Source organism: Poeciliopsis prolifica, unplaced genomic scaffold, assembly GCF_027474105.1.
Source record: "Poeciliopsis prolifica strain line A6 unplaced genomic scaffold, Auburn_PproV2 SCAFFOLD007, whole genome shotgun sequence".
NCBI classification, from domain to species: Eukaryota; Metazoa; Chordata; class Actinopteri; order Cyprinodontiformes; family Poeciliidae; genus Poeciliopsis; species Poeciliopsis prolifica.
The window spans coordinates 12998984-13026026 of record NW_026562382.1 but is presented as its reverse complement, the minus strand read 5'-3'; the positions used below and the strand labels follow the sequence as shown (position 1 = coordinate 13026026).

At 40.0% G+C, this 27043-nt stretch overlaps 1 protein-coding gene across 1 annotated transcript; it reads left to right on the top strand.

The window, feature by feature from the left end:
- On the top strand, positions 1-26659 carry si:ch211-45c16.2 (mitogen-activated protein kinase kinase kinase 13). The gene is given in 16 exon segments (XM_055031952.1): positions 1-288; positions 6330-6408; positions 17023-17723; positions 19162-19345; positions 19426-19617; positions 20492-20650; positions 20807-20884; positions 20886-20963; positions 21050-21158; positions 21651-21760; positions 21856-21972; positions 22177-22320; positions 23272-24037; positions 25147-25217; positions 25377-25659; positions 26423-26659. Coding segments are annotated over 14 exon segments (3021 nt in total). The 5' UTR covers positions 1-288; positions 6330-6408; positions 17023-17095; the 3' UTR covers positions 26525-26659.
- Positions 26660-27043: the final 384 nt, after the last annotated feature.

Below are 27043 nucleotides of genomic sequence, written 5' to 3'. Positions count from 1 at the left end.
TTGTACTATTGAAGAAGCAATATCTTCGGTATCTCTACTGCTCTTGAGAGTACAATCAATCATCATCAACTGCTGTAACGTATTAGTTTTTATCTCATCGTCCTTCATCCTGTCTTTTTTTAGCCAACACTGCATATGTGCAAGTTTCTAGCATCAAACAAAAAACAAGCAATGAGCCTGTAATAGTTGTTGAGACTGTTTGTCTTGTCTTCCTGTCTTTGTTTAATGGGCTCATTGGTGCTGTTTGTTTATTCAGACTGACAGTGGGAGCCACTCGTCTCTGCGATGGTAAGTTTGTGTGTTGAAAGCTGATAGGTTTGGAAAACTCTGAGTGGACACTTATGTCTTTATTTCTTTACTGTGTAGCTGTTCCAAAGTTACCTTCACAAAGAGTGGTTTTAAGCACAGATAGACTAGTCCTTGGTATTCCACTTTATTTCTAGTGATGTTAAAGTTTTTGAAGACCGACAGATTTTGTCCAGATTATAAAAGCAGAATAAAAGGTTCTTATGTGCAGCACATGAAACTTGTGCGCATGTCCTGGTGACCTCGGCTCATACTGTACTCTGTGTCTCTGCCCCGGAGTCCACCCTTGTCTTTGTGCATTTGTGTTTGTTACTTTGTCCTTCCCCAGTCCCACTGATATAATGTCACGATGGCCGCGACTCCAAGGTGAAAGGGGTACATACGTTCACATTCCCCAGACTTTTCTTATTCTCTTATTTATTTAAAGGAAGAGGACTGGACAGTTTTGGGTGGCCTCTGTGCTCAACTTTATGAATCTCCACACAGTCTGCGAAATCACGCTCAGGATGGGCATGCTGTGGTAGTGTAAGGATTTGTGCCTACTGCTCCTCATCTTTTTGCTCCTGAGGAAATGAGGATATAGATTGTTGTAGTGCTGCTGGATGAACCGTGTGGAGCGGTTATTATGTAATTTCCCCTCAGTGCAGATTGGTCAGTGGATAAGATGTTGGTGGGCTCAGCACCGTAATCTCTCAAGTATTATCTGTCTCCCAACGTCAGCAGTTGTTGTGGGCAGAACTTGCTTTGTTTATGTAAAAACCAAACAATCACCTGGGTTTGCGTGCAAAATCATTCACATTGTAGCCAATGAGGTTTGCTCATGACGTCAGAACATTACTTGATCTTTTGGAAACATCAGTTGGGAAACTCCTTAAAACGTTGATTTTAACTCAAATTCTAACAGAGAGATGGGTGATAGTTGCAATAATATACTTTTTTACTAGCCCTTTGAAAAAGGATTTATCTTAATTAAATTGGTTGTACAAACAGAAATATGCAGCCTCTGACTGTTAACAATGTTTGCTTGTGCTGTTATTAAGTTACAGTGCAGATTGAGAATACAAGAAGCAACAAATCATACTGGTATTTATTGCATCACAAATTAGTCCTCTTGCTTTATAAGCATAAAGCAAGAGGACTAATTTACAATTTTAATCAAGGCAATGAACCTCGAAATATAGTGACAGTTGATTAAGAGACTCTAAAAACAAAAATAGGAAAACAAAAATAAAAACAGGAAAAAATAAAAAAATTCAGATTAAGAAAAAAAAATTAAGTCACATTGACTTTTACATAGTTTACACATTATCATATGTGTTTATGGTGAGCTGATCTTTGCTTTCTTTTTTTGTAGAAATTATATTTCATTATGGACTGAAAGACTATTTTTTTGTATTTATTTTTGTTGACATTTACTGCTATTTACGCAAAAGTATTTTTCTTTTACTTTCAATCAGAAGAAACAGCCTAGAATATCTAAAGCATGACATGGAAATATTATATGAGATTTATGCTAGTAAATAACAGCCCTTCCAAATGTCTTTACATTTATTAGTTGTCGTCTCACATGACTTAAACATGTTGTATTTCAGAGAAGCATAACTCCCTGATCAAACTTCTGAGTATGTTAATGCCTTTAGTACACTCACTGGAATTACAAAAATAAACATTTGAGATTTGGAAAGTAGGTTAAATGGAGATAATGTTGGAGATGGTATTGGGAGCCTCTTATGGGAAATGTCATGTATTGTTCTTCTCCTTTATCACTATGTGCTAAAAACATTAAGCGATCCATTAGTTTGTGGTTATAATGTGACAAAACAGATTAGCAATATTTATCCCAGTGATTATTATTATTTTAAGCAATATACTGTTGTTGGAAGTCACTGTAATTGTTTTGTTTTCTTTATCTAAGAGCCATAATTGCATTTCAGGTTCTAAATTACTCACCTTGAAATAATCAGTAAACACCCCGTCATTGTATTGCAGGCTTGTGGCTAACAATCCTTGCAGTATTGTGTATTTGTCAGTAATTATAGATGTGTGTATGCCACAGCGTCTGTATTTGGGCCCTTGCCTGCGCCTGTGCTGGCAGATTGGAAAGGTAAGCCACTGAAAGCTTCTGTGTGCGATGCTGCTTTGTCTCTTATTAATGAAGGGGACACAGGAGCTGTCAATGCTGCTGTTCCGCTGCCGGTGAAATAGTAATGAGTGTGTATAACGGAGCCCGGTCAGTGTGGCTTACAGCTCTGCTGCGATTGGTTGTGAAGCCAGGGCACATGGAGTAGCGACTGGCCGCACTTCACGTGGGGATCGCGGATGCTGGAGGCAGAGATGGAGACGTTTTGCAATCGGAGAAATGAGGCAGATTGAGAAACAGAGGTCAGATTCTTCTTTTGATTTTTGTTTTGGAGATCTGCATGGAAACCTCACTGTTTACCTCACAGAGCATAAAAAGACTTTCCAAACATTGACAGACAAATTATTTTATTATATAATCAGTTGGCCTAACCACATTTTCTCACGCTATGATCTGTTATTGTTGCTCCTGCTGAGCCATGAAGCTCTGAAATATTGTTTAAAAGGTATGTTTGAGATCCTTCTTATTTTAGAAATGTTAGTTTGTGTTGAAACTGGTGCATCAACATAGCTGATGTCTCCTATTTATTACTTCAGTTCTGATTTTTCTGGTTTGAATATCATATGCAACAATATTTTAGTATTTTTATGTTTTCTTTTTTTACTTTACCAGTCGACTGAAACGCAGAACAGATGCATTTTAGTAGTTTAGAGTGGGCAGTGTAGGGTATTTCCAGAAATTAAATTAAAACCTTGTAATTGTTGTGAGAAATAAAATAATAAAATTCTGAACATTTTAATCCGAAAAAGAATCAAAATAACTTTTTGTAATTTCTAGTTTTGTTTCGTCTTATTAAATTTTTTTAAACCTTTTTTACTGATATTTTTCCTCATTTTCAACATAGATATAGTTTGAAATGTAACATTTCTGTAAAAGAAAATAAAAAGTTAGGGTTTTTATAACTTCATTTAGTGCATATGAGAACCTGACTCTCATCAATAATAGCTCCCTTTCTGAAGTTGAACTGGTTTTATACTCTTAAGCCCAGAATTATTCATATCCCTGACAGATTTAGGTTTAAAGTAATCTTTTGATCTGATAATGTTTCTTTTTAGTTAAAGCAGTAATAACATTTTAAGAACGGCAAGAAGTTCATTCTGTGTTAGTTAAACACAGAATAAAAAAATGTAATACATAAAGTTATGAAAAGTTACTATGAATAAAAATAAAGCATCTGATAAAGGTGTCCTAACTTTTGAGGGAGTACATTCATTCAGGAGTGGAAATAAATTTGTACCAAAATATCTGATCACATTTGTTGATGTCTCAATTAATTCCTAGGAAATAAAGGCGATTTATTTTTATTTTATACTTTGCTTTTTTAAATTCATGAGAGTATCCAGAAATATTTTAGTATTTGTTGACATCATATGTCCCTATAATCTGGGGCCCATTTCTCTTAACCCAACTTAAAAATTGGAAATGCAAAAATACATGTCATTCAAGTATCAAGAAGAAATACAATTAGATAGATTTTTTGTAATCCTAAAATTGTGAAGCATGTAAATAGTGCGTACTAAGTAAATATTATATATAGGCTAGTAGGACTAGTCCTGAGTGTAATTATCTGTGCTGTAATGATTGCAGTATGTAGCCTTTTTTCTATTTTCTAAATGTTCCGAGGAAACGTCTTGCAGTAAGAGCTTGGGAAAGGCTGTGATGAAAATAAAAGCAAGAAAGCTGCTTCTCTCACTCCAGAAAAAAAGAGAAAAGCTTGTTATTTCTACTAAAACTGGATTAAAACTTTTAATTACAAAGTCATTATAGATGTTCAATTGTCTCAGTTTATTACATTTCAAAGAATTTTTTTTTGTAATAGTTGTGTTTGAATTCAGCTTTCGCTCACCATTTCAAACATGCATGTACACTCACCATCTGCTACATTAAAATTGTGAAAAGTGTTCGCCCACTCATACAGTCACTCACTCCAGCCTTGAAACAGCAGCGAAACCAGAGCAGCGCAGCGTTCAGAGGGCAACTCAACGGCTCTTTGTCATCTTCCCCGAGCGTTCCTAAGCAGTTTGTTTGGCATGTCGACACACATTGTCTCTTTGTGAAGGATTTTATCATCAGTGAGTGGGGTGGGGAGGAACTGTGGCAGGGTGCACGTGGTTTGCTACAATGCTTTGGAGGTGGTTATTTGTGACAGTGAGAATAAAAAATACAGTTTCAGCGGAGCTTTGCTTGGTGTCACTCTAACTTAATGGGTTTAAAGTTGTGGCTTTAAACAATCAGTTTTTTGTTTGCTGCCCAGTCTTTTTGCTTTTTATTGTATTTGTGTGAAATTTTTGAGATTTAAGGTATCTTTTTATGAGAAGGATTCTCTGAAAGTAAAGTCTTGCTTTTATATTTAAATGTAGTAAACATATGATTGTAAGAGATTCTCACAGAAGGATAACCTTGACTAGAGATCTCAGAGTATCACAGCACTTACATAAAAATTGGAGGAAAAAATGTCCCAATATGTTTTTATTGTTTTTATTTTAGGAAAAGCAACAATTGTTCAGAATGCTGCAAAAAATGAATACAATATTGATCATTAAAGTCAAATAAACACCAGTTGGTTTGAGGCCTTATTTTGCAGAATAACACAGATATTAAAAGATTATTTTTAGCTGCTTAGTTTGTCCTGATTGTTGTTCTTTTGTGAATGAGGGAAATATAGTTGGCTTTTTTCAGCCATCTGACCTGCAGTGAGCAGCCACAACCCAAAAAGGAGCTGCATAAAGAAGACGTATAGATCTGATCACTATTTTCTAGAGTTTGCTGGAATAAAACTGGAGAACAATTTTGAGATTATGAAACACTTAGCTTAAAGAAAAAACTCAAAAGTACAATGGGACTTGGCGGAAAATGATTCAGACCTATTTTGTTGTTACATTTTTTATCCAAGTTGTAAAACCAACCTACCAAAGACTGTCTGTTTGGCTGAGTCACACATCAACATTTTTGTCTCAATTAAATGTTTCTGTTTATTATTATGTACATTTCTTTAGTAAAATATATATTCCTTGTTTTTTTTTATTATCTTCAGAGTTTTTTTGTAATTTTCTGAGATTTATAGAAGCATCTGGATTTTTTTTCTCCTGTTATCACTTGCTTTGGAAATGTTTTATTTAATCCATGGAGGTGGTTTCTGTATTTTGGTGTAGCTTATTGTTTTGTTTTGTTTTGTTTTTCCCCACATTGACATGCAGCTCTTATAATCAGCTGGACTTTGGCGTCTCGGCTTCAGAGCTGGGCTAGACGTTCTCGCTGAGCAAACAGATCAGATATTAAAATTCCTCCCCTGCATGTATGTCGAGAGCTTCTCCCTCACTTTGTCAATATTTGATCAGAGCTAATTTTTGGTATGCAGGGACCTTCTTCCACTGTCTTTTGTACTTTCTCAAAAATGGCTTTAAATACACAGGTGAAATTTTAAGATATCTAGCTGTAAGTGATGACTCCAAACATTCTACGTTCACGGCCATCCGGACTGTGACTCTTTTGAAGGCCATTTCACGCCTTTTCTTGTTGCTTTGGACGCTTCAGCCAGCACGCCGCCCCAGGATACGCACCCTCCTCCTCTGACAGGGTCCCCCGGCTGGTGGGGTGTGGCCTGAGGATCAACGCCGGACAATGGTGCTCCCAGATCACAACACCCCCATAACGCTCCGTGCATCATTACATTCCTGCTACCCCACCCGGCCGCTCCCCTCCCCAGAGGAATAGGGCCTGAAACAGGAGCTCCAGGGGGAGCATCTGTTCCTCTCACGCTCTCAGTCAGCTAGTTTATAATCACTACAACTTCCTTTTGTCTTGGGCAGTCCCTCTCAGCTCTTACTTCTAGCTAAATTTAACCCATCACTTCATTAGCGCCGTTCTTTGTGTTTGCTCGCAGGTGAGCAGCCAGAAGGAGTCGAGCCAGAGACCGGATCCCACTGTGCAGATCTCTGAGATGCTCATGAATCACCTGACAGGTCAGTACACACTGCACACACCTTCAGACACACAACGAGATAAGAAGCTGGCAGTGGATGTTAATAAAGTTCATCTGGAGACAATGTGTTGGCATTGGAGAAGAAAACCAGAAATGTGACCTTTTGAGAGGAATTCATCTGATTTTGACATTATGACCTTTAGATTTCTTTCTTCTTTATTTGCACTCTTTCGAAGTTGAAATAATATTTGCAATAAACCCTGTTAATCCCTAAAACAAGAAAATTATTCTGCCAACTAACATCTCAGCAATTTTAGATTTCTAGGGAAATCTAAAGTTAATAAGAAAAAAAATGTGTTTTTAAATTATGTAAATGTAGAAATGCAAACAGCAATATTTTAATGTTTCATAAAATAGCATTTGAATAAAATCCTTTAAAACTTACAAGAGTGGAATTATTTTATTTTTACAGTAACCTAAAACTACAGACATTTTGAAATATTTCAGATAAAATACATTCTGAATACGTTTAAATCTTAGCAGTCCTTTTCTTGCTTCTATCTACATAAAAATCTACATAAAAATGTTCACATTTGTAACTGAAGATTATTTATCTAATTGTATTGATCTTGTTTAACAGCTGATATTCTCTCTGTGGTCTCGGATTACTAAAACATGACATTTATCTTTTGGCTTTATGCATACGAAAAATGTTCTCTCCACCTCGCTGAGTATAAAGACTGTGTGTTGCTGCCTTATTCATCTCTCGGCGCTACAAAGGGTATTTTTATGCTTCAGCCACACGTGACTGTGAAACAAGATGCATTGTTTTGACAGATTGCACACTGATGTTTCATTTTGCATCGTGCAATCCACAGCCGTGGGTCAGAGTCGGCTTGGACAAAAAAGTGATTACTGATTTTGGTCCAAATGGATTTTCTTTTGAGCAGAAACAGTTTGTCCTACTTACAGAGGCACCACTGCAGCCCAACCTGCTGTTTCCAGCTGGTGCTGCTTTGACCCACCTCCTCCCCGTCGCATCCTCCTCCATCTCCTCTGCTTTCATTTCACCCCTCTTTGCTCCGCCCACGAATCCCCGCTTCATCCCTCCTCCTCTCTGACCCTCGTCCTCCGCTGCGTCAGACACCTCCATTCATGAAAAGTGTGACGTGAGCAGGTCCCCAGCGACACCGAAACGGTTCACACCGCCCACCCACTCACAGCTCAGGTGCTGCGCGAGTCACAGGGATGCCTGTCTTTTTTCCCCTCTCTCCCTTTCTGACCATTTCTCCCTCGTGTCTTCGTCGTCTTCAGCTGTCCTCTCGGGGGGTTTATAACCGTCTTCTGTCCCTGCCTCAGAGCGGAGACAGGACCATGAATCTGAGCCGTGTCTCCGGTGAGTAAGCTTCTCTTGCCGGGTCTCTATAATGTGAAGCTGCTTCTCCTTTTTTCATTGATTTGGGGTTTATCTTTTGTCCAGTATGCGTACAAAAACAGGACACATATTGTGTGTACTTGAGATTTTTTCCATATGTTTTAGTGTGTGTTCAGCAGTGGTGCTGCAGGAGTGTGTTGAGCAGTCGTGCGTCGGTGCGTGCATGATCTATTTTAGGCTTAGCAGTGACGCTGCTGCTGCTTTTTGATGCAGTGTTATTCATGCCTTCTGAAGGACAGGTGATGTAGGTTAAAGCAACACGCACATTTCCACCTCACCTTTGTTTTTTCATTCATGGAACCAGATTTTCGCCCAGATTTTCTGGTACTACTATCATCACGAATGTGTTGTTTAACCCAAATTGACCCACTTTGCCTCCTTTTTTTCTTGTGTTCACCAATCTCTTAATTTACTTGGCAGCTGGAAAGCTCAGAGTGCCTACCTCTGTTCTCTGCTACTAAGCATGTTTATATAACTGTGTAGGATGAATAGCCAGCAGTTTGGCTTTAGAGGAGAGGAAGAGGAGGGGTGAAGCTGATCCATTCGTCCATTTTTTTTTTTTTAGAATCCTATCTATGCAGTTTGACTTCAGCTGGTTTACAATTTAGAATAACATGTGTGTCTAAGGCTGATCCTGGGTCATAGAAAGCTTGGAACCGCTAGGAGCACTAATGTATATTGATTTCCAGGTTTCCTGCTGGTCTCACTGGAATCACATGACCCATTTCTCTGCTCTTTAGCTTTGTGGCTTTCCATATTGCATCCATTTGGGGAAAAAAATGGTGTCAGTCACAGCCAGTCTCCTGCAATATGCATGTTTGTCTGTCTCTGTCCTTGTTAGCGGGCCAGGCAGACCGTCCCATTAAAAGAGCACAAGGGGAGTTGTTGTGGCAGCAGCTGCTCTGGTGCTGCAGTGTTTTGTGTGTGTACACGTGCGTGTGTGTGAGCGTGTTGTTCTCTCCTGGTCGTGCAGGGCAGACGGGCCTAGTTCACATGGAGCCGGCTCCTCTTGTGCCCTTTGTTGTCGCTCTGGGAGGTTTTCCCATTAGAGCTTGGTCGGTACAGTATTGTGCTGCTGGCGGCCTTAGTAGCTGCAGAAAACCAGTCAGGTTTTTCATTCATATTTTTCTGTTTTCGTCTTCCTCTTGCATTCTGCTTTTCTTCTGAGTCCACCATCACCTCTTTGGCCTTGACTTCTTATTATCTCTTCATGAATTTTGTATGAAAGCATCTGTATGAAGGAATCCGATTACAGAGAGCATATTTTGTCATCATTACCAGGAATAAAACTGCTGCCCAAAAAGTTGGCCCAAAAAGTTGATTGCAATCTTGCTGTATTAGTGTTTCTCCATTCTGGAAAATAAATTGAAAGATGACGTTTGTATTTCCACTCCGTTCCATATTCCATTTTCTAGTCAAATTAAGTTTATTTGTATAGCACATTTCAGCAGCAAGGTAATTCAAAATGCCTTACATGATAAAACATAACACAAGAAACAGGAAACCTCATTGCTCTGCAGTGGCAAAATAAAGAGAAGTAATAAAAAATTGCAGATTTTCTAGTTATTGTTAATCAAAGGCAACTTGGAAAAAAATTGTTTATAGCCTTTTTACAGAAAGTTTGTTCCAGATAAGAGGAGCATAAAGACTGAATGTGGTTTTGGTTCTGATTTCTAAATGTGTATCCATGTATCCATCTTGTGTTTTTCTATGCATCCATGTCTTTCTATTGTACAGTTTCTACTGTACAGTTAGAAACTAAAGGAACGGTTTATATAAATTTAAAGGAAAGGTTTATACACTGAAAACTGAAGTCTGGAAAAGTACAAACTGCTGCTTGAAATGAACAGTACAGAGACTGCAAGCATGGTAAAAAGAAAGTACACCCCATTTCAGTTCTAATGTGTTGTGTATCTGGATGTAGTCTCTGGTTACCAGGTTTTCAGACTATTTAAGCACACCCTCACTCAGCAGATTAAAAACTGGTTTTATTAAAATAAGTAATTTTTTTTTTTCAGAATGTGGTGAAACAATCTGCCAGTGTTCTAGGAATGGATGCTCCAGAAAATATATCCCAATGTCAAACACTAAGAATGCTCAACACAATTGCATAAATGAAGAACTACAGCTCATTAATTTGGATAGCAAGTTAATGTTCTTAACAGAACAGAAAAAGGCTTAAGTTATGATTGGCCGAATGCCTCACCTGCATATAGGTGCTTTTCTATCAAAATGATATTGCAAGAGTTGGATTATTGAATGAGACAATCAAAAACTTGTTTAAATTAGTCGTAGTTTTACAACGTACGAAGTACTGTTTTTTTATTTTGCGTTAATGATTTCTATATTTTTGCTTAATCTTTGCTTAAGAAGTAATGAACGATTGAAATCTGATGTGTGCTTTTGATTTAATTACTAATATACATTATGAAAATCCTTTCTCCCCTGTTTGTAGCTGCCATTTTTACCCTGTGGGTATTTGAATGTTCTGGCTGATGTGCCTCACTAAGAGCCCAGAGAATGAAGCTGACGTGTGTTTTCTCCAGTTATTTATTTTCTCCTGTTCTGGCTGGTACCAGCTGAGGCTATTTGAGGCACCGATCGTGTGTGTGTGTTTGGAGTGCTAATGATTCATAGCCTCTCTGTGTCAGACATTTGGAGGATTCCTCCAGAACATGACGTAGGATCGATGAGGGTAGAGAATGTGGCTTAACTCCCATCTGATGCGTCTACGCTTCATGTTTGCCTAGAAACATAAAAATCAAACTTGTACACACTATCACCACCTGGTCTTTTCCCTCTGGTTCAAGCCAAAGCGTTGACTGTGTTTCTGTTTGATTCCCAGTCCAGCCGTTAACCTGCAGCTAAACAGTTGAGGGTTAATGTACTGCTTTAATTCCAAACAGCATCTGAATTTGAGGGAAGAAGGATTATAGGACAATGTCTGCTGAAAGAGATTGTGAAAAATAATTTGCTGTTCCCACATTGACAGATTATTGCTCTCACCCACATACAGTTTGGTGAGGCTAGAGAGGGTAATGCAGATTTATTCACACATAAACTTCTAAATACCTACTAGATTTGTCTGCTTGAACAATGACTTACATCTGTGAGTTTCGTGTATGTCAATTGAGTTTTATAACTCTGTTTACTCACAGGCTGAACTGAGACCTTGAACAGTCCATAGTGTGGGGAAACAAGTACAGATATCAGAGTTCACCTCGTCAACTATGACCGAGAAAAACAAACTGTCACATGTTCGGTGGAGACCAGCACAGCTCTCACCATCTGTTTCAGGAGAGGAGCCCAAGCGGGACACAAACTTTGTGGTGAAGGTATTTGTCCCAGAAATAAGCTTCAGATGTTGGGAAAAGGACTCTACTTGTCTGCTATTTATTTCCACCAGTTTTGCACATGTGGAGAGAAACTTGTTGATTCTTCTTTTCTAGACAGCTGATGAATGAGTGTCCATCTTGGCTCTGGTCTCATGTGACCAGAACATGCGGTGTCCCCTTTTTCCCTTGTGTCAAACTTCAAATTGTACTTCTTATGGCTTTCGTTCCATAGTAACTTACTTCTTGACACTGCTGCACAAACCTAGACAAGAGGAGTTTTCAACAAACAGTTGTGATGTCAATAGATTTACCCAGCTGAGTTGTGCATCTGTCCAGCTCCTCCAGAGTTTGGGTTGTAGCACTGTTTGTTTTTCATTATTTTCTGTTGTGATGTGTTAAGTAGGCGATTCTTGGGCCTCAGCCAGCTGATCTCATCTTTATTTTGTAAGTGTTTGTTTGACCACCAGAGGACTTTCTGCTCTTTAACTCTCACAACCAACCAGTACTGTGGCATTGACTGTTTTTTTTTTTTGTCCTTAATAATGAGATAGGAACAGTTTTCTTAGATCATGTAGTGTCATAGTTAGTACCAAAGAGACAATATATAACAACAAACCACTAAACCTTCTTCCTGTTGTGATTGTGTTGCTTCTCTAATAAATGTTCTCCTTGCTCAGCCTGTCAGTTCAGGTGGAACCTGTTCAGTAATTAGGTGACCTCTGGAGTAGGGATGGGCATATCGTTTATCAGAAAAAACTTCTTATCAGGATAATTGGTGTCTCAATAAATTTTCAATTAAAGGTGTTCAATAAGAACAAAACTGACAGTAGTTATTAATCTCTCCGCTTTTTACTCCACGAGAGCATCAAGAAACATAGGTACATTTGAATATACGATTAAATGCAGTTCTTGTTTGCAGTTTAGTGATATAAATAACATTTCCTTAAGTAAGTAGTGTCCTGAAGAAGACTATTTGAAATGGGAATGTTTTTCAAAAATAGGATTTGGATTTGTGAGACTATAAATGCTGCTCCATGAACTCACAGCCATACAGTTACCTTAAAAAGAAGTAATAAATAGTTTATTAGTAATAATGTTAGAAATTATCACCTTAGTATCACAATTTATTGCAATAATTTTCTAACTTGTTATTGCCCACTTATACTTTGACGGCACTGGATTGTAGATGAAGAAAACTGGACTAAATAACCCTGAATATGAATTCAAGCCACGCTTGTTAGATTTATGTTGAAACTGTATTCTTCCATACTTTACAATTACATACTCCTTCATATTGTTCTATCAAAACCCTAATAAAAGATATTGAAAGCTGTGTTTAAAAAATATTCCAAAAATTTAGAAGATGTTAATATTTGAAGTTGACTGCTCAATATCAAAATACTGTTATATTTATACATTTTGCTTTTGTTTTTTAAAGTCTAATAAGCAGATAAATCCCAAACAAATGTTGCATGTTTCACTCAAGAAGTCACATTGCTGTTTTTCAAGTAAAATTTTTCTCTACTCTGTCTTTTGTCGACTCCGTGAATGTGGCCTTCAGCCTCTTCAAACCAGAGAGCTGAATGGGATCGAGAGTGACTGCCAGCATAGGGTTGGGATGGATGTAGTGTCGACATGGTAACACGTGAATGATGAGGTGGGATGGGAGGCTAAATTGGTTCTTTGTTGAAGGCGCAGCTGTCACCTGAAAGGAGGTTCTCCCCCTGGGTGCCTCCCAGCAGGGCTCCTGTTAATGAGGACGGAAACGCAGATGAGATGGCTGCTGCCCACTCGGATACCAGGACAAACATTACATCTGTTGATGTGAAGTATCCACTCTTGTGTTGATACTTGATGGCGGTTTCAGCTGCTGTTTGTAAAGATACAACAGACACGCAGGCGTTTGCTGAGCGTTGTTGCTAAAACATGAGCTGCCTTCCCCGGTGGGTAGCTGGGAGTAGTGGGATTATTGGATCTTGCCAGACACGCCCAGGGCATGTGTGTGTGAACCTGATCCCCTCCCCAGCACCATCACCAAATGCTCTACACACACACATGCATAATGAAGGATACAATAACTGCAGCTCCCTTGAGTTAAGTGTATCTCTAATTAAAAATATGCCCACCATGAAGAAGAGAGTTCATGGGGAAAAAATGTATATAAATAATAACTAAAACATATCTGGATGTGTGTTTGTTCAAGCTGCAGCCCTGTGGGCGGATTAAAGGATCAGCTCCTGATAATTTCTCCCCCCTACGTCCCTCCCCATCCGGCTCATTCTCTATAATATTCATCCTGCTTAGGATGTGCATTGTGTCCTCCTCTGAACCAATATCCATCTTTTTTTAAAACTCTTTTTTTTTTATCATCAGAGGTGCAGCTGATGTGTCCTTGTTCTTGGTCACTAAGTCTTTTGGAAAGTCCTGTAAATAAATGACTATGTAAACGAAACCGTCTGTCTGCTCTCCATCAGGCTCAGAGGGCTTCCATTAGAGATTGATGAACGGGAGCAAGAGGTTTCTTTCCTCCTCTTGGTGTCAGGAAACAGACATAAAAGGTTGGAAGGCACCTGCGCTCTGTGGTCATTAATCAGCCAGGATAATTGTAGAGTTTCAGTTCAGCTACAGAGGTTGCAGTATGTCTTTATGCCTCTGCCCAGCCAACCACATCCACCCACTTCAGGGTCAGCATCAGAAGGCCAGCTCTGATGCCTTCTGATGCTGCGAGGTGGAATTACACCACCGGCCCTCAATTCACACGGCTCGCTTGTCTCTGCTTTGGAAGGGAGGGATTTATTGGATACCTGAGAGAGCGTTCTCTCCTTCCCCTGCACTCTCAGCAGCGTGCTTAGGCAAACGCCTGCATTATAGATGAGCTGCTGGCAGCTGCCACACTCTCACAGCGCTCAGGTTACCCCCAGTGGATACACAGAGATATACTACATGGATTTTCACAAACATGCAAACAGCAGCTACAGTTTTGGGCAGACATCTTTTGTTGTTCTTCATTAGTTAATATTTTGCCTCCTGCAGTCAGTATTTCATGGGTTCCTTTAAAATAGACTCAATTATTGGTTATTTAGGCTTTCTCAATGTCTTTTCAACTATTTCTTTAGACTTTTAGAAAGTTTTTAATAACAGTTGATTAAAACAATTTAAAGTTTGGTTGTTGAAAGCAAATTAGAAAAAAAAATAACAGAGGTTTAAAGCCCAGTATCATTTAATGGATTAGCTTTACCTGTCTATTTTTAGTCCTTTTAAAAATGTATTGATCAGAATTTTGTGGTCAGTTTCTGAAGTGCAATTGAGCTGCTATTACTGGATTGAATCAATTCTTGGAGATCTGCTGTAAAAGATACCAGAACAGTATCCATGTCATGTTTTTTTGTACTCCTGACAGAAAGGGATAATAATGATTAGTTCATTAATAATTGATATCGTCATATAATGTTTGTGGAAAATCAATAACTATTAAACTGTTTTTTTAAAATAGTTTTTAGCATCTTATATTAATAATTAGCACTGCTAGTATTGCAAAACGGTGGCCACCAACAGTGTCCCCTACAGGATTGGCTTCCCGATCTACCGTATTTATCTTACATAATGTCCCTCTGGGATCAATGAAGTTTTTTTTTTTTTTTCTAACATATGCCAAAATTTCCAAAACATAAAATGTTCCAAGAGACACAGAAGCTGGAAGTTAAAAATAATTTTAAACTTTACTGTTCTCTGTTTAGCCTTCCTTTTGTTTACTGGATGTCTTACTCTCTCTTGGGCTCATTTCATGGAAAATACAGTTTCACTTTAAATGGTTTCATATATCTCTAATTTCTTTCATTTGACGACCTTTTATTACAAGTTCTTCTTTTTCCGTTTTTGTGTCACCGTCTCATTTTTCCAGCCAATCGTGTAAAAATGTTGCTGAAGGCTAAGGAGTGAATTTATGGGTTAGAAATTAAAGCTGCTTTCCAGAAGAGTTTTGATTGGACAATATGTGTCTTGAATGCCACTTTGGAGCTTCTTCTCCTCCCTAAAACCTTTCATCTCTTGTTTGTCTTATCTGATTTGTACACTCTCCACTGTTTTCTGCTGCCTGTTCAAACTGTAATTAAGTTACACATTTTTTCTTATTTTGTGTAAAAATCAAGCTAAAAACTCAGTATGTGCCACCCACAGTTTACAGCAAGTTAAAAACCACAGCGTGAAAATAACATTTGAGCGTTTTCACTTTTGGCAGCTCCTTGAGGCAGTGTTGGGAATAAAAAGACACATAAAATCTCACAAATGAATCAGGCCTGAGGTCACTAAGTTAAAGAGCACAAAGAATGCAAACTGTGTCATTTGCATTTTGCTTCACATTATTGTTAATTCAGTGTGGTTTTGGATTTTTTTTTCTTTCACAGTGTGACAGTTACTTATTTTAAACAAACCATGTCTTGTTGAGCTACTATTTGAAACATTTTATTTGTGCCTGTACAATAGTTGAAATTACAAAACAAGTGAAATAAGATAATCATAGTGTGCCATATCAATGTTCCTCAAGACTTGGAAAAATAGTATGTGTCTCATTATATCTGCTGTTTAGCTAATACGCCATTTCTGCATGAAAACATCACATTTGGTTAGACATGGTGGTGATGGTGTGATGGTCAGGGGCTACTTCAATCCTCCAAGACATCAACGACTTGCTTTGAATTTTGTTTTATGCCTGAAAATCCTAAAGGAGAATGTCCAGCCAGCAGTTTGTAACCGCAAATACACTTATGGTTAAGTAACGGGACAATAATCCAAAGCACAACAGCAACTCCACCTTTCACTACAACCCTTAGATCCTTCAGTGATGCTGTGGCATGACTTTAAACAGGCAGTTCCTGCTTGAAAACCCTCCAGCAATATAAAAGGCTTGTATCCAGTTATGGCAGCTTTTGGTACAACCAGTTATTAGATCTAGGGGAATGTTCTTACCACACAAGGTCATACTGGTTTGGATAACTTTTCAGTCCATCTGGATGTCATTTTATAGTTAAATCTGTCTCTTCTTCTGTTCACTATTTATTCTAAAGAATGCTTCTTTCATTTTTTTTTTATAATTAATTAATTTCTTCTTTAGACATGTCCTTAGGAGTCAAATACAAATGTGCCCAAAACAAAAAAGAAATTAAATAAATTTGTGTGAAAAACTCATTGAATAAGCCGAACCAGCTGCATTTGGAAAAAAAACTTCTGAGAATAGAGCAGATGGATGGTACTTTATTTTAGACAAATCAATTTCAACATGCACTGAAGAAAGCTCTGTTGCCAGTTTTATTAGTTCAGTTACTTCCTGTGATTTCTATCTTTAAACATTTTTTTTTTTTTTTAAAGATCCAGAAAGGCTGTTTGGTGAAGCTCATTGTGTAAAGTTCTGGTTTTGCTTCAGTCCTGCAGTTTTTTGTGTGGTTCTGGTACCTCAGTAGCTCTGGTCAGCACAGCTGGTTAAGCAGGGCAAAGGAGGCATGTGTGCCAGATGTCTTTGCTCCCAACCTTTAATGGTTCCTGTGTCATTACTGGTCGGTCACAGCGATCCTCGTAAAGTCCCAGTGTCATCTGTGTTTGTGTGCAGCTGGTTTGATCTAGCTGCTTGCCAAAAGTTTCCCTGGATGGTATTATTTGTATTTTCTCTCCTGTCTTTCATGTACAGATTTATTCTCTCTCTAGAGTTTCCCACTCTGTCACGTTTAGACTTTGTCACCTGAAATAATAACCATCTACTCTGTCTCAACAGATCTGTGATAAAAGATTAGAGGATTGAGTTTCAGTTTGTGGAACTAGTTATGTGTAAAAAGTGTTTTTGGGTTTTATTAATAAAAAATTTCCTTTTTCTTCCTTCCTCTTTATTCTGCAGGTGATTTTCAGCATCCAGAGAGACCAGTGCGTTAGGACGCCTACCTCCCACTGTAACTTGGCTGCCTATCCACATGCATGACACCATGGGCAGCTCCCCAGAGGTGCTTTCCTGGACCTCCTGCCCCAGTCTTTTGGTGGGGAAGCTGAAAGAAGAGCTTAAGCTCTCTGTGGTTGGGGACGCCATGAAGAAATCCAACTCTCCCAATGCCCAATCCCAGCCTCCTCTGGCCCCACCTGCTGCTTTACCTCCTCAGATTATAACAGACCTTGCCCCGCCGACCAACCTGCCCGTTCCCCTGCACACGCCCGGCCAGGATGAGGACTCCATGTTGGGGGGCATCAGCCCAGGAAACACGGCCCTCAGTGTGGACTCCACTCGGAGCGAAGGCGGACACTTTGACAACAGTGTACTCCAGCTGCAGGAGCAGGAGCAGGAAGAAGCAGGCTCACCGGCGTCCTGTGAGCACGGTGGGTGTGGGAGTGGCATGGACGAGCAGGTGGGAGAGGGAGACTGTCCTGTGGACCACAGCGGCGAGGGAAGACCCAGCCACCCACGGCACCCTGACGATATCAAGCTGCACTTCCAAAGAGCCGGGCCCGGGTCGGGGGGCTTCCTGGAGGGGCTGTTTGGCTGCCTCCGGCCCGTCTGGAACATCATTGGGAAAACTTACTCCACAGAATACAAGCTGCAGCAGCAAGGTTAGCTCTTGGTTTCATCTCCCTGCATGGTGTCCGGTTTAACAAACTAAACCCTCTCTGTTTAATTAAAAGGCTTCTGTCTCTAACTCTTCTGAGAAACAATCAAACGGTTATGTGTTGTACTACCAAAAGCGTAACTGAATATCTGTCCCCACCTTTAGTGTGAGGCTGCTGAGTGGCTGTGCTGCTGTCAGTTAGAATTAAGGTCATGGGTAAAGGTAGGCTCACCTTGCTGCAGGGCTCGCTGTGGAGGCTGGATGCGCTGGCTGAAGGATATGCGTTGAGGTTAGGCACAAATGAGCTGAAGCTTTACATTGTTCAGATGAAAAGTAAGGCAGCATAACTTCTCCTCATCATCACTGATAATAAAGCTTCACAAAACAGGGAGAGAGCAGCATCTGACTCCCTGAATGTCATTTATAGTTCATTGTGCTGTTTTCATCTGCATGTATAAGTTACTTATGCTGCACAGAAGTGGTCCCAGTTTGTGAAAATGTCATTTATAATGGTCTGATTTATTTATGTCATTACACCTTGCATTTTAGCTGGGCAGTATAGACATTTTAGATCTACTATACTTCCAGACCTTTGTGGTTTGTCTCTAATAATGCATCCATACCATCCCTGTTTAGTCCATTTTAATCCAGCTCTAGTTTAGCTAGAAAGTACAGTTCATTTGGGGAGATGTGAATGTGTTATTATATTTTGATGTGGATCAGAAAAGCAATCTCTGGTCTGCCTGAGATCTCGGCTTGGTTGAAGTCAACTCCGGCGCGGCTCTAAAGCATATGTGAATACTAAGCAGACCAGAGACCGCTCTAAAAGCAGGAAGCGTACTACAGTGCTAGGTATTCTGGGGAAATACAACCAAAGCAAACGTGTGAGTCTAGCACTAGCAGGAGAAATGCCTTGTGGGTCTTTTGCTAAAGAGAAATCTTACAGCCAATAAAATCTGATGTCATACTATTTTTGTTTGCGTTTTGTGAAGAAGGATGTTGCGCTCTTTAGTGTTTTTGTATCAATTCCTTTCGAGATTCTTGGTGCAGCATCACCAAAGGTTAGGGGGTGAACTGGTTGTTCAAAGGCTTTGGTTTGTTTTACACTGTTGTCTGAAAGTGAACAGCACCAGGAGAAAATGTAACAAATGTTGTAATTTAATTATGTCTACCGGAATATCAAGTGGAAAAAACACCTAAGAAATCTGAAAGTTTAAACTTAAAAACAAGTTTGAATATAGTTTATTATACTTCAAAGTTCTAAAAAATATCTCTATTTACATGCTTAAGTAGATTGCAGATATTTCCTTCTACCAGCTAACCTGACAGAATCCTTTCTGTGCATCTTATGTAAGATTAATATAAATACGTTGGTCATCTCACAGGACAATGTAACAAAGTACAGGTGTCGGAAGGATGAAATGTAATTAACCTGATTGCAGACATGTGGGAGGTCCCGTTTGAAGAGATATCCGAGCTGCAGTGGCTGGGCAGCGGTGCACAGGGCGCTGTCTTCCTGGGCAAGTTTCGCTCTGAGGAGGTGGCCATCAAGAAGGTGCGCGAGCAGAAAGAGACGGACATTAAGCACCTGCGGAAGCTCAAGCACCCCAACATCATCAGCTTCAAGTAAGGTCAAAACTCAAAAAACTTCTTACTAGTTACCTTATCCTGGTTTTGAAACATGTTTCCTGCTTTGTGAATGTCAGAGGGGTGTGTACTCAGGCGCCCTGCTACTGCATCATTATGGAGTACTGCGCCCAGGGCCAGCTGTATGAGGTGCTGAGGGCTGGGAGGAAGGTCACCCCAAGGCTGCTGGTAGACTGGGCCACAGGGATCGCGGGCGGCATGAACTACCTACACCTTCACAAGATCATCCACAGGGACCTCAAGTCTCCCAAGTGAGCTGCTGGTTTACTGCTAGTGTCACACGAGAGGCTTTAAAACTTTTCTTAAGCAAAGTACAGGATTCCCACAAAAAGAAGAACATTTTGTTTTTTGTTATTTGAAGATCAAGAAAAAAAATAAAGTATAGAAAATGGTTGAATGTCCATCCGTCTTTCTGTCTCTCTATCCACACATCCCTCTTCAGGTCAGTTCGGCTTTACATCCATCCAGACATCCATCTTTCTGTCTGTCTGCATTTACATCCATCCATTTAGTTCCTTTCTACATCTATCTGTCCATAAATTTACCTTTCTGTCAGTCTAACTTTCTAACTGTCCATCCATCCATGGCTTCCACATTTAAAGCTAAACTGCTATATAAATCCATAGATAAGTTTTGCATTGGTCCTGAGTGGATTTTATATTAAAAAAAAATTCAAACCACTTTATTACCTTGTGAGACATTTTGGATAAATGTAGCAGCAGCAACTCATCCCTCCAGCTCTTTACAGAGTGACATTTGCTCAAATGTTTTGGTTAATAAAAGCAAGCTCCTCTGCTTCTCCTCCTCCTTCTCTGCCTCATCCTCTGCAGTCGTGTCTGTAGCTCTGTCTTTCTAATCAATATCATCATGCTGCAGCAGCAAACCCTGTATTAGTCAGCAGAATGATAGCTGGCTGAAAGCACTGTAAAAGGTCAGTCTCATTTAGCTAATGGGATGATTCAGAAACACTTTTCTGAAAAACAGTTGAGTATGCTACAGAAGAAAAAAAAAACAAGATGATGCTCTTTAAATTTAGTGGCATATCAGCGAAGAAGCTTAATTGTTAAAGTGAATAGTTTATAGAAAATCAGCTCATTTTGTAACTCTCTTCTCTCTGTATTTCAGTGTTTTGGTCACACACAACGACACTGTGAAAATTTCTGACTTCGGAACATCCAAAGAGCTCAGCGATAAAAGTACGAAGATGTCATTTGCGGGTACGGTGGCCTGGATGGCCCCAGAAGTCATAAGAAATGAGCCTGTGTCTGAAAAAGTCGACATCTGGTGAGTATTAACACACCCGATTCTAAATTGATCCACATTCTATTAAAGATATTGAATAAAAAGCTTTTTTTGCCTCTAATTTAGAGATGAAAATCTGATGTTGGAGCTGTCTATGGTACATTGAGACTGGAGTTTGTGTTACTTTGTGTTTTTCAGGTCTTTTGGAGTTGTGTTATGGGAATTGCTCACAGGAGAAATTCCCTACAAAGATGTGGACTCGTCCGCCATCATTTGGTGTTGGCAGCAACAGCTTACACCTTCCTGTCCCCTCCACCTGCCCAGACGGTTTTAAAATCCTCATGAAACAAACATGGTAAATTTGGACCCGATGCTGTGACAACTGCTCTGCATTTACTTTGAGATCAATCTTGATTCCTTTACTGTTTTGCTTCATTCCAGGCAAGGCAAGCCCAGGAATAGGCCTTCATTTCGTCAGATCCTCCTCCATCTCGACATTGCCTCTGCTGATGTTTTAGGAACTCCTCAGGAGACCTACTTCAAGTCTCAGGTTTGGATTTCAGACAAAATGCCCACATAACTCAAATTTCTCTTCTCGCAGCATAGGGCCTTCAAAATTGTTTTTATACTTTTTCAGGTTTTTTCTCTTTTCTTTGTCTTTCCTTGGGATTTTATAGGAAAAAACATCACACAGTAACATGGGATTGTGAAGTGGAAAGACAATGATGCATAGTTACACTTTTTCTCTCCAGTATGATTTATTTCTCAATTGCTTTGCACATTAAATCCTTGAAGACAAGTGGTTGTACTGAATTGTGTTAGGGGCAAGATTCACTACAGCCACTGTACTGAATAAGTAGTTCTTATTTTAAAAATAACTGCAAATATGTAGTTATTTTGAAAACTACATATTCTTGTTTTCACTTCACTTCACAATTCTGAATTACTTTGTGTTTAAACACATAAAATCTCAATAAAACACTTTGAATTCACAGCTGCAGTTTTGCATGCAGGTTTTCTAAACTGTCCATTTATGCTACAGGCAGAGTGGAGGGAGGAGGTGAAGAAGCACTTTGAGAAGATCAAAAGTGAAGGCACTTGCATTCACAGGCTGGACGAGGAGCTGATCCGTCGCAGGAGGGATGAACTCAGGTCTGTTTACCAAATAATTTATGATGGTTTTTGTTAACAGGACAGCGGGTGGAAGACATAATGCTGATTTTATTTATTTTTTCATTTTCTTTTAGGCATGCTCTGGACATCCGGGAGCACTATGAGAGAAAGCTTGAGAGAGCTAACAACCTCTACATGGAGCTCAGTGCCATCATGCTGCAGCTGGAGGTCCGAGAGAAGGAGCTCATGAAGTATGTAGAAATACAAGGCATTATTTCACTTTGGTGTCATTTCCTTACAATGGACCTTTACTGGGTGATACTCCAGCAATAAATAGTTCATATTGCTCTGTAGATTCAAGATTTTTATTCCTGGATGAAGTTTTCTGCCTCATGGTGTTTTTGTCTTTACATCCCATATTGTGAAACCAAACCAAACATTTGCTGTCTCTGTAGGAGGGAGCAAGCAGTGGAGAAGAAATATCCAGGTAGCTACAAACGCCACCTGGTCCGGCCCATCGTTAGATCCAACGCCGTCGAGAAGCTCATCAAGAAAAAAGGAAGCATCTCACACAAACCTGGAATGCCACCCACCAAAAGGTCTCAGATTTTAGTTCTGTTTTATTTCATCTTGAAATGAATGCAAGCATAAACTGGTGGAGAACTTATTTTACATTTGTTTTCTTCCATGTCAAATATGAAACTATTGGAAAAAATATTCACCTAGAAAATTCTCATAAGTTTAATTGAAGGCAAAACCAGCAAATTTTCTTTTCTAGCCGTCCTTTCCCCTCTGAGTTTTTACACTTTCGCGCTAAAAGGATATTAAGTGTATTTCCCCTGTGTCATTCCATTGTAGTCTGTGAAAACAAGAGGCATAAACTTTCAGTTTAATACTTTTAATTTGCTTTCATCAGGGGGAAAAAGTAAGAAAGCATTCATTTTCCAACCTTACACAGTCCCTTCATCAGTATTTTAACGTCCTCATTAAAATTATTGGCATTAAAGGAACTTTGCTTCTGATAGGAAATTAATATAAACAATGAAGAAGCACAAAGTCATGATAAATACGTGGAGGTGACTCCTCCCACTGCTACCTTTCAGCAGCAAATAAGTCATCAGACGAGGCTGAGATGATGATCAATTTGCCTTCAGTACTGAAGAAGAAGAACTTCCCTTCACTAACTTTAAGTCTGAGATAATTACTCGGAAGAAAATTGAACCTTCATAAGATGTTTAGCACTTGGATTAATTTTTATTTATTTTGAAACGTTTAAAGTTTAAAATTCAGCTCATTGAAGCACTTTGGACACTTTTACGGAAGCTTTTTACTTGAATGTTAATTAAGGATTTACAAATCAATGTTACCTTAACGGGCAGAGACTTAAAATAAGTTGAACCTGTAAAATTGCTGTGTTTAACGTGGGTACATCTAACCTTTGTGTTGATGCGCCGAAACAACGGTTACTTGCACCAGTGCAAAACGATATTCTAGAGTTCTGTAAAACACCTCTAGACTGAATGCATTGTTGCTGAATGCCTTTCTTGTAGGCCGGACCTGCTGCGCTCTGACGGCATCCCCAGCGCCGATCCTCTCCCATCACCTTCGCCTCTGTCGGCCAGCCCCAAAGTCTCGACGCCTCCCGGGAAAACGCGCTACCGCAGCAAGCCTCGCCATCGCCGCGCCAACAGCAAAGGCAGCCACAGCGAGTTCCCTGGCGCCTTGAAGCCTGTCGCTGGAGCCCCAGAAGACACCCAGTCTCTGCAGGAGCAGCCTTTCCACCACCACCATCATCATCATCATCACCACCACCCACCAGCTGAGGGTCAGTTTCTTCCCCTGAAAGGCCGCGAGGAGGCTGTAGTTAACTGTGCCAACAATCTGCGCTACTTCGGCCCCGCCGCCGCCCTCCGCAGCCCTCAGACCGACCACCTCCAGCGCCGCGTCTCTGACTCCAGTCCTGACCTCATTTCCACAGCCGTGGATGCAGACACACGGCAGCGGACTTCATCCACCAGCTCCAACCCAATACCAGGGGCCGGCGCTGTGCTGTTATGTCCCTGCTGCCAGGCTCACCCTGTGCCCGGCTGCTTGCACTGTCAGGAGACTCCGCCCACTCTAAGCCAACCAGAATTACCGCACTACTCACTGCTTAGCACCCAGGAAAGCAACCAGTCTTCCCTGGCGCCACCCAATAAAGAAGCAGCTTTAAACGCAGAGGACGGCAACCTCGCTGCCCCGCAGGCGCAGGATCCATCCCAGTCCAAACACCTGCTACCCTCTGCACTGCCCCGCACCCTCAGACCCCTCAGAAAGGTGAACAGCCATGAATTACTACACAAACATTCACACACCTTGGACTTTATTCACATTTTGTTACATTACAATTACAAACTTCATCATATTTTACTGGGATTTTATGTGATAGGCCAACAATAGTAGTGAGTTGTTGCAAAGTAGAATGAAAGTAAAGGTTTTTCAGTTTTCTTTTAATGAATAAAAATTGAAGTGTCGCCTCCATCTGTATTGAACACGCTTTACTCTGACAGCCCCAAATTAAATGCAACGTTTCCAGCTGCCGTCAGATGCTATTTATTTGGGAAACAGAGTCAAACTTTTGATTTCAATCTAAATTCAGATGATTTGTTGGGAAACATTAATGAACAAAAACAGCAGCATGAAGCCCAAGAAACACATCAGACCAGTCAGAAATAAAGTTGTGGAGACATTAAAACAATTTCCCAAACTTTGAACAACTCTTAAAGACCACTAGGTAGGTGTTTCTTTTGGACTGTATTTGTGATGTGATGTGTGGTGGAAACACTGTGCGTCACTTTAGTAATACACGGTGATGTCAGCATCATGCTGTGGGGTTGTTTCTTTATGTAAATACAGGGCAATAATAGGAGACTCACATCTGAAGAGATTTAGGACCAGGTTGAAAGGTCACCTTTCAACAGGGTGTTAATCCCAAATACACAGACAGTGCATCAGTGGAATGATTTAGATCACAGCATATTCAATGTTAAGAATGGTCTAGTCCAAGTCTACTCTGCAGTCCAACTAAGAAATCTAAAAATTAATATTCACAGATGCTGTGCAAATCTGACTGTGTTTGAGCTATTTTGCAGAGGAATGGGCTCAACATTTTCTGTGTAGATCTGGTAGGGACTTGCATATTTCAAAAAACTCACTATGATGTAATTATTTGTGTTCATCTTTCTCATAAAATCCCAATGAAATCCACAACATCCAGAACTGTGCTTGTGGGGTGAAAGTAATTTAAAAGCAGTGTAAATAAAAACACACTAAACAAAGTTTGAGGTATTAATGTTAAAATACTCTGCAGGAGTGAATACTGGAAGACATTGTGTGTGTATGGTGAGTGTCTGTATATCAACGGCCATTGCTGCTGCACTTTTCAGGGTGGTGATGAGTCATCTGAAGAGGAGGAGGGAGAGGTGGACAGTGAAGTGGAGTTTCCACGGCGACAAAGGTAAAATACTTTGCAAACTGACTTTTACGTGTCGTAATCCTGCTGAATGAATCCATTAACAACTGAAACAAAAGACCCTTTTGCACAGCGTAATCAAAATGAAGCCTAATTATTAAAGACCACAAATCACTCTGGAATATTTCCCTTGACTCCTACCAGACCCCATCGCTGTATGAGCAGCTTCCAGTCCTACTCCACCTTCAGCTCGGAGAACCTGTCGGTGTCGGACGGGGAGGAGGGCAACACGAGCGACCACTCGCACAGCGGACCCCTGAGCGCCAGCCAGGAGGAGCACCTGGACGAGCTGCTGTCGCACACGCCCGACATCCCCATCGACATCTCCACCCAGTCCGACGGCCTCTCCGACAAGGAGTGCGCCGTCCGCAGGGTGAAGACGCAGATCTCGCTGGGAAAGCTGTGCTCGGACGAACACAGCTATGAGGTCAGATTTGGCTTTTGACTTAAAGGTGTAGGCAGCACGCAGCTATTGTACTGTGGGAAAAGTATACAGATTTATAAGTGCATAATAATGCAAGTACATCCTCTCAAAGATCAATAAACTTTCATTTCTAAAGAACACCTAACTGTGGAACTGGAACACATTTTAAATAAGTAAGAAAACTAAAACAATGAATGTAATAGATCATGAGGTTTCTGTAAACAAAATTGTCCTTCATGAACTATTATTCATTAGACTCAGACAGGGAAAATGAGCAAAAGTGCCAGGAAGGCAGAGAGAAAAAAAAAGAGGCATATACTAACTGCTTTGCACTTTTCAGCAGGCTGCCTTTTCAGGAATAAAATTTTCAATCATTTTAAAAGACATCATCTCCTTAATGACTAAATAAAACTACACAAATAAGCAGGAAAATGGATATTATTTAGCAAAGTTTATTTTTTGATGCAACTAATCATAAAATAAAACAAGCTTATTGTGCAAGGCTTATTTTTTGGCCCTAAATTGAAATTAGCAGCCACATTTTATTTGGCTTGAACAAAAACTAATTATATTTCATTTAATGACAGTAAACAGCAAATTGTCACAAAAATCTATATGACTTTTGGCTTATATGACCACTAGCAGTTGATTTTATAGCCAGCGTATGCTTCATTATTACAAACTTAAAGAAAAGCCAGAAAGATGTGAAGTGATTTTTAAAGCTTCCAGATCTTTGCTCAAGTTTTTTCTCTCATTTTGCCTCCAGAATCCGCTGCAGTTTGCAGACTCAGACTGTGATTCGTCAGAAGCAGAGTGCTCCGATACCACCATCAGAAACAACAAAGTCGGTGCTCCGTCATCGTGGTGAACCTCTCCACAGGGTGTTGAATCCGTTTGTTTATTTTTCTTTGCCTGGTGGCCATCACGTTCATATTAGAGGGCTCTGCAGAAAACACAGCAATAAGAGGACATCATAGAGAACAAAACTCTCCCTACAGCAAAGTCCTGCATAATCTCCCCTCATCCTCAGCCTCATCCCACCTCCACCTCCCGTCGTCTAGCACTGCATCCAGGCAAACTCATGGCAGGGATTCCCTTTTGATTCATAATGTACAGTAGATAGGATAGCATTCTTAATTTATTTTTGTCTTTGAAGAGAAATTCAGGATTCTCTGAACAGAGGAAATAAAAACTGTCATTTTGAGACTGAGACTGATGAAGTGCAGAGGATAGGAGAGGGAGGAAATGTTGAAGCTCTGATGTGTCTGAGCATCACTACAGGCCTACATCTTGCTACAGTTGCTCTGAGCATCTCTGTGTTGGTAAAACCTCACAGAAAACAGAAAAAAGCTATCTCCTTGTTGTTAGTTTACAGCGCAGCGACCCG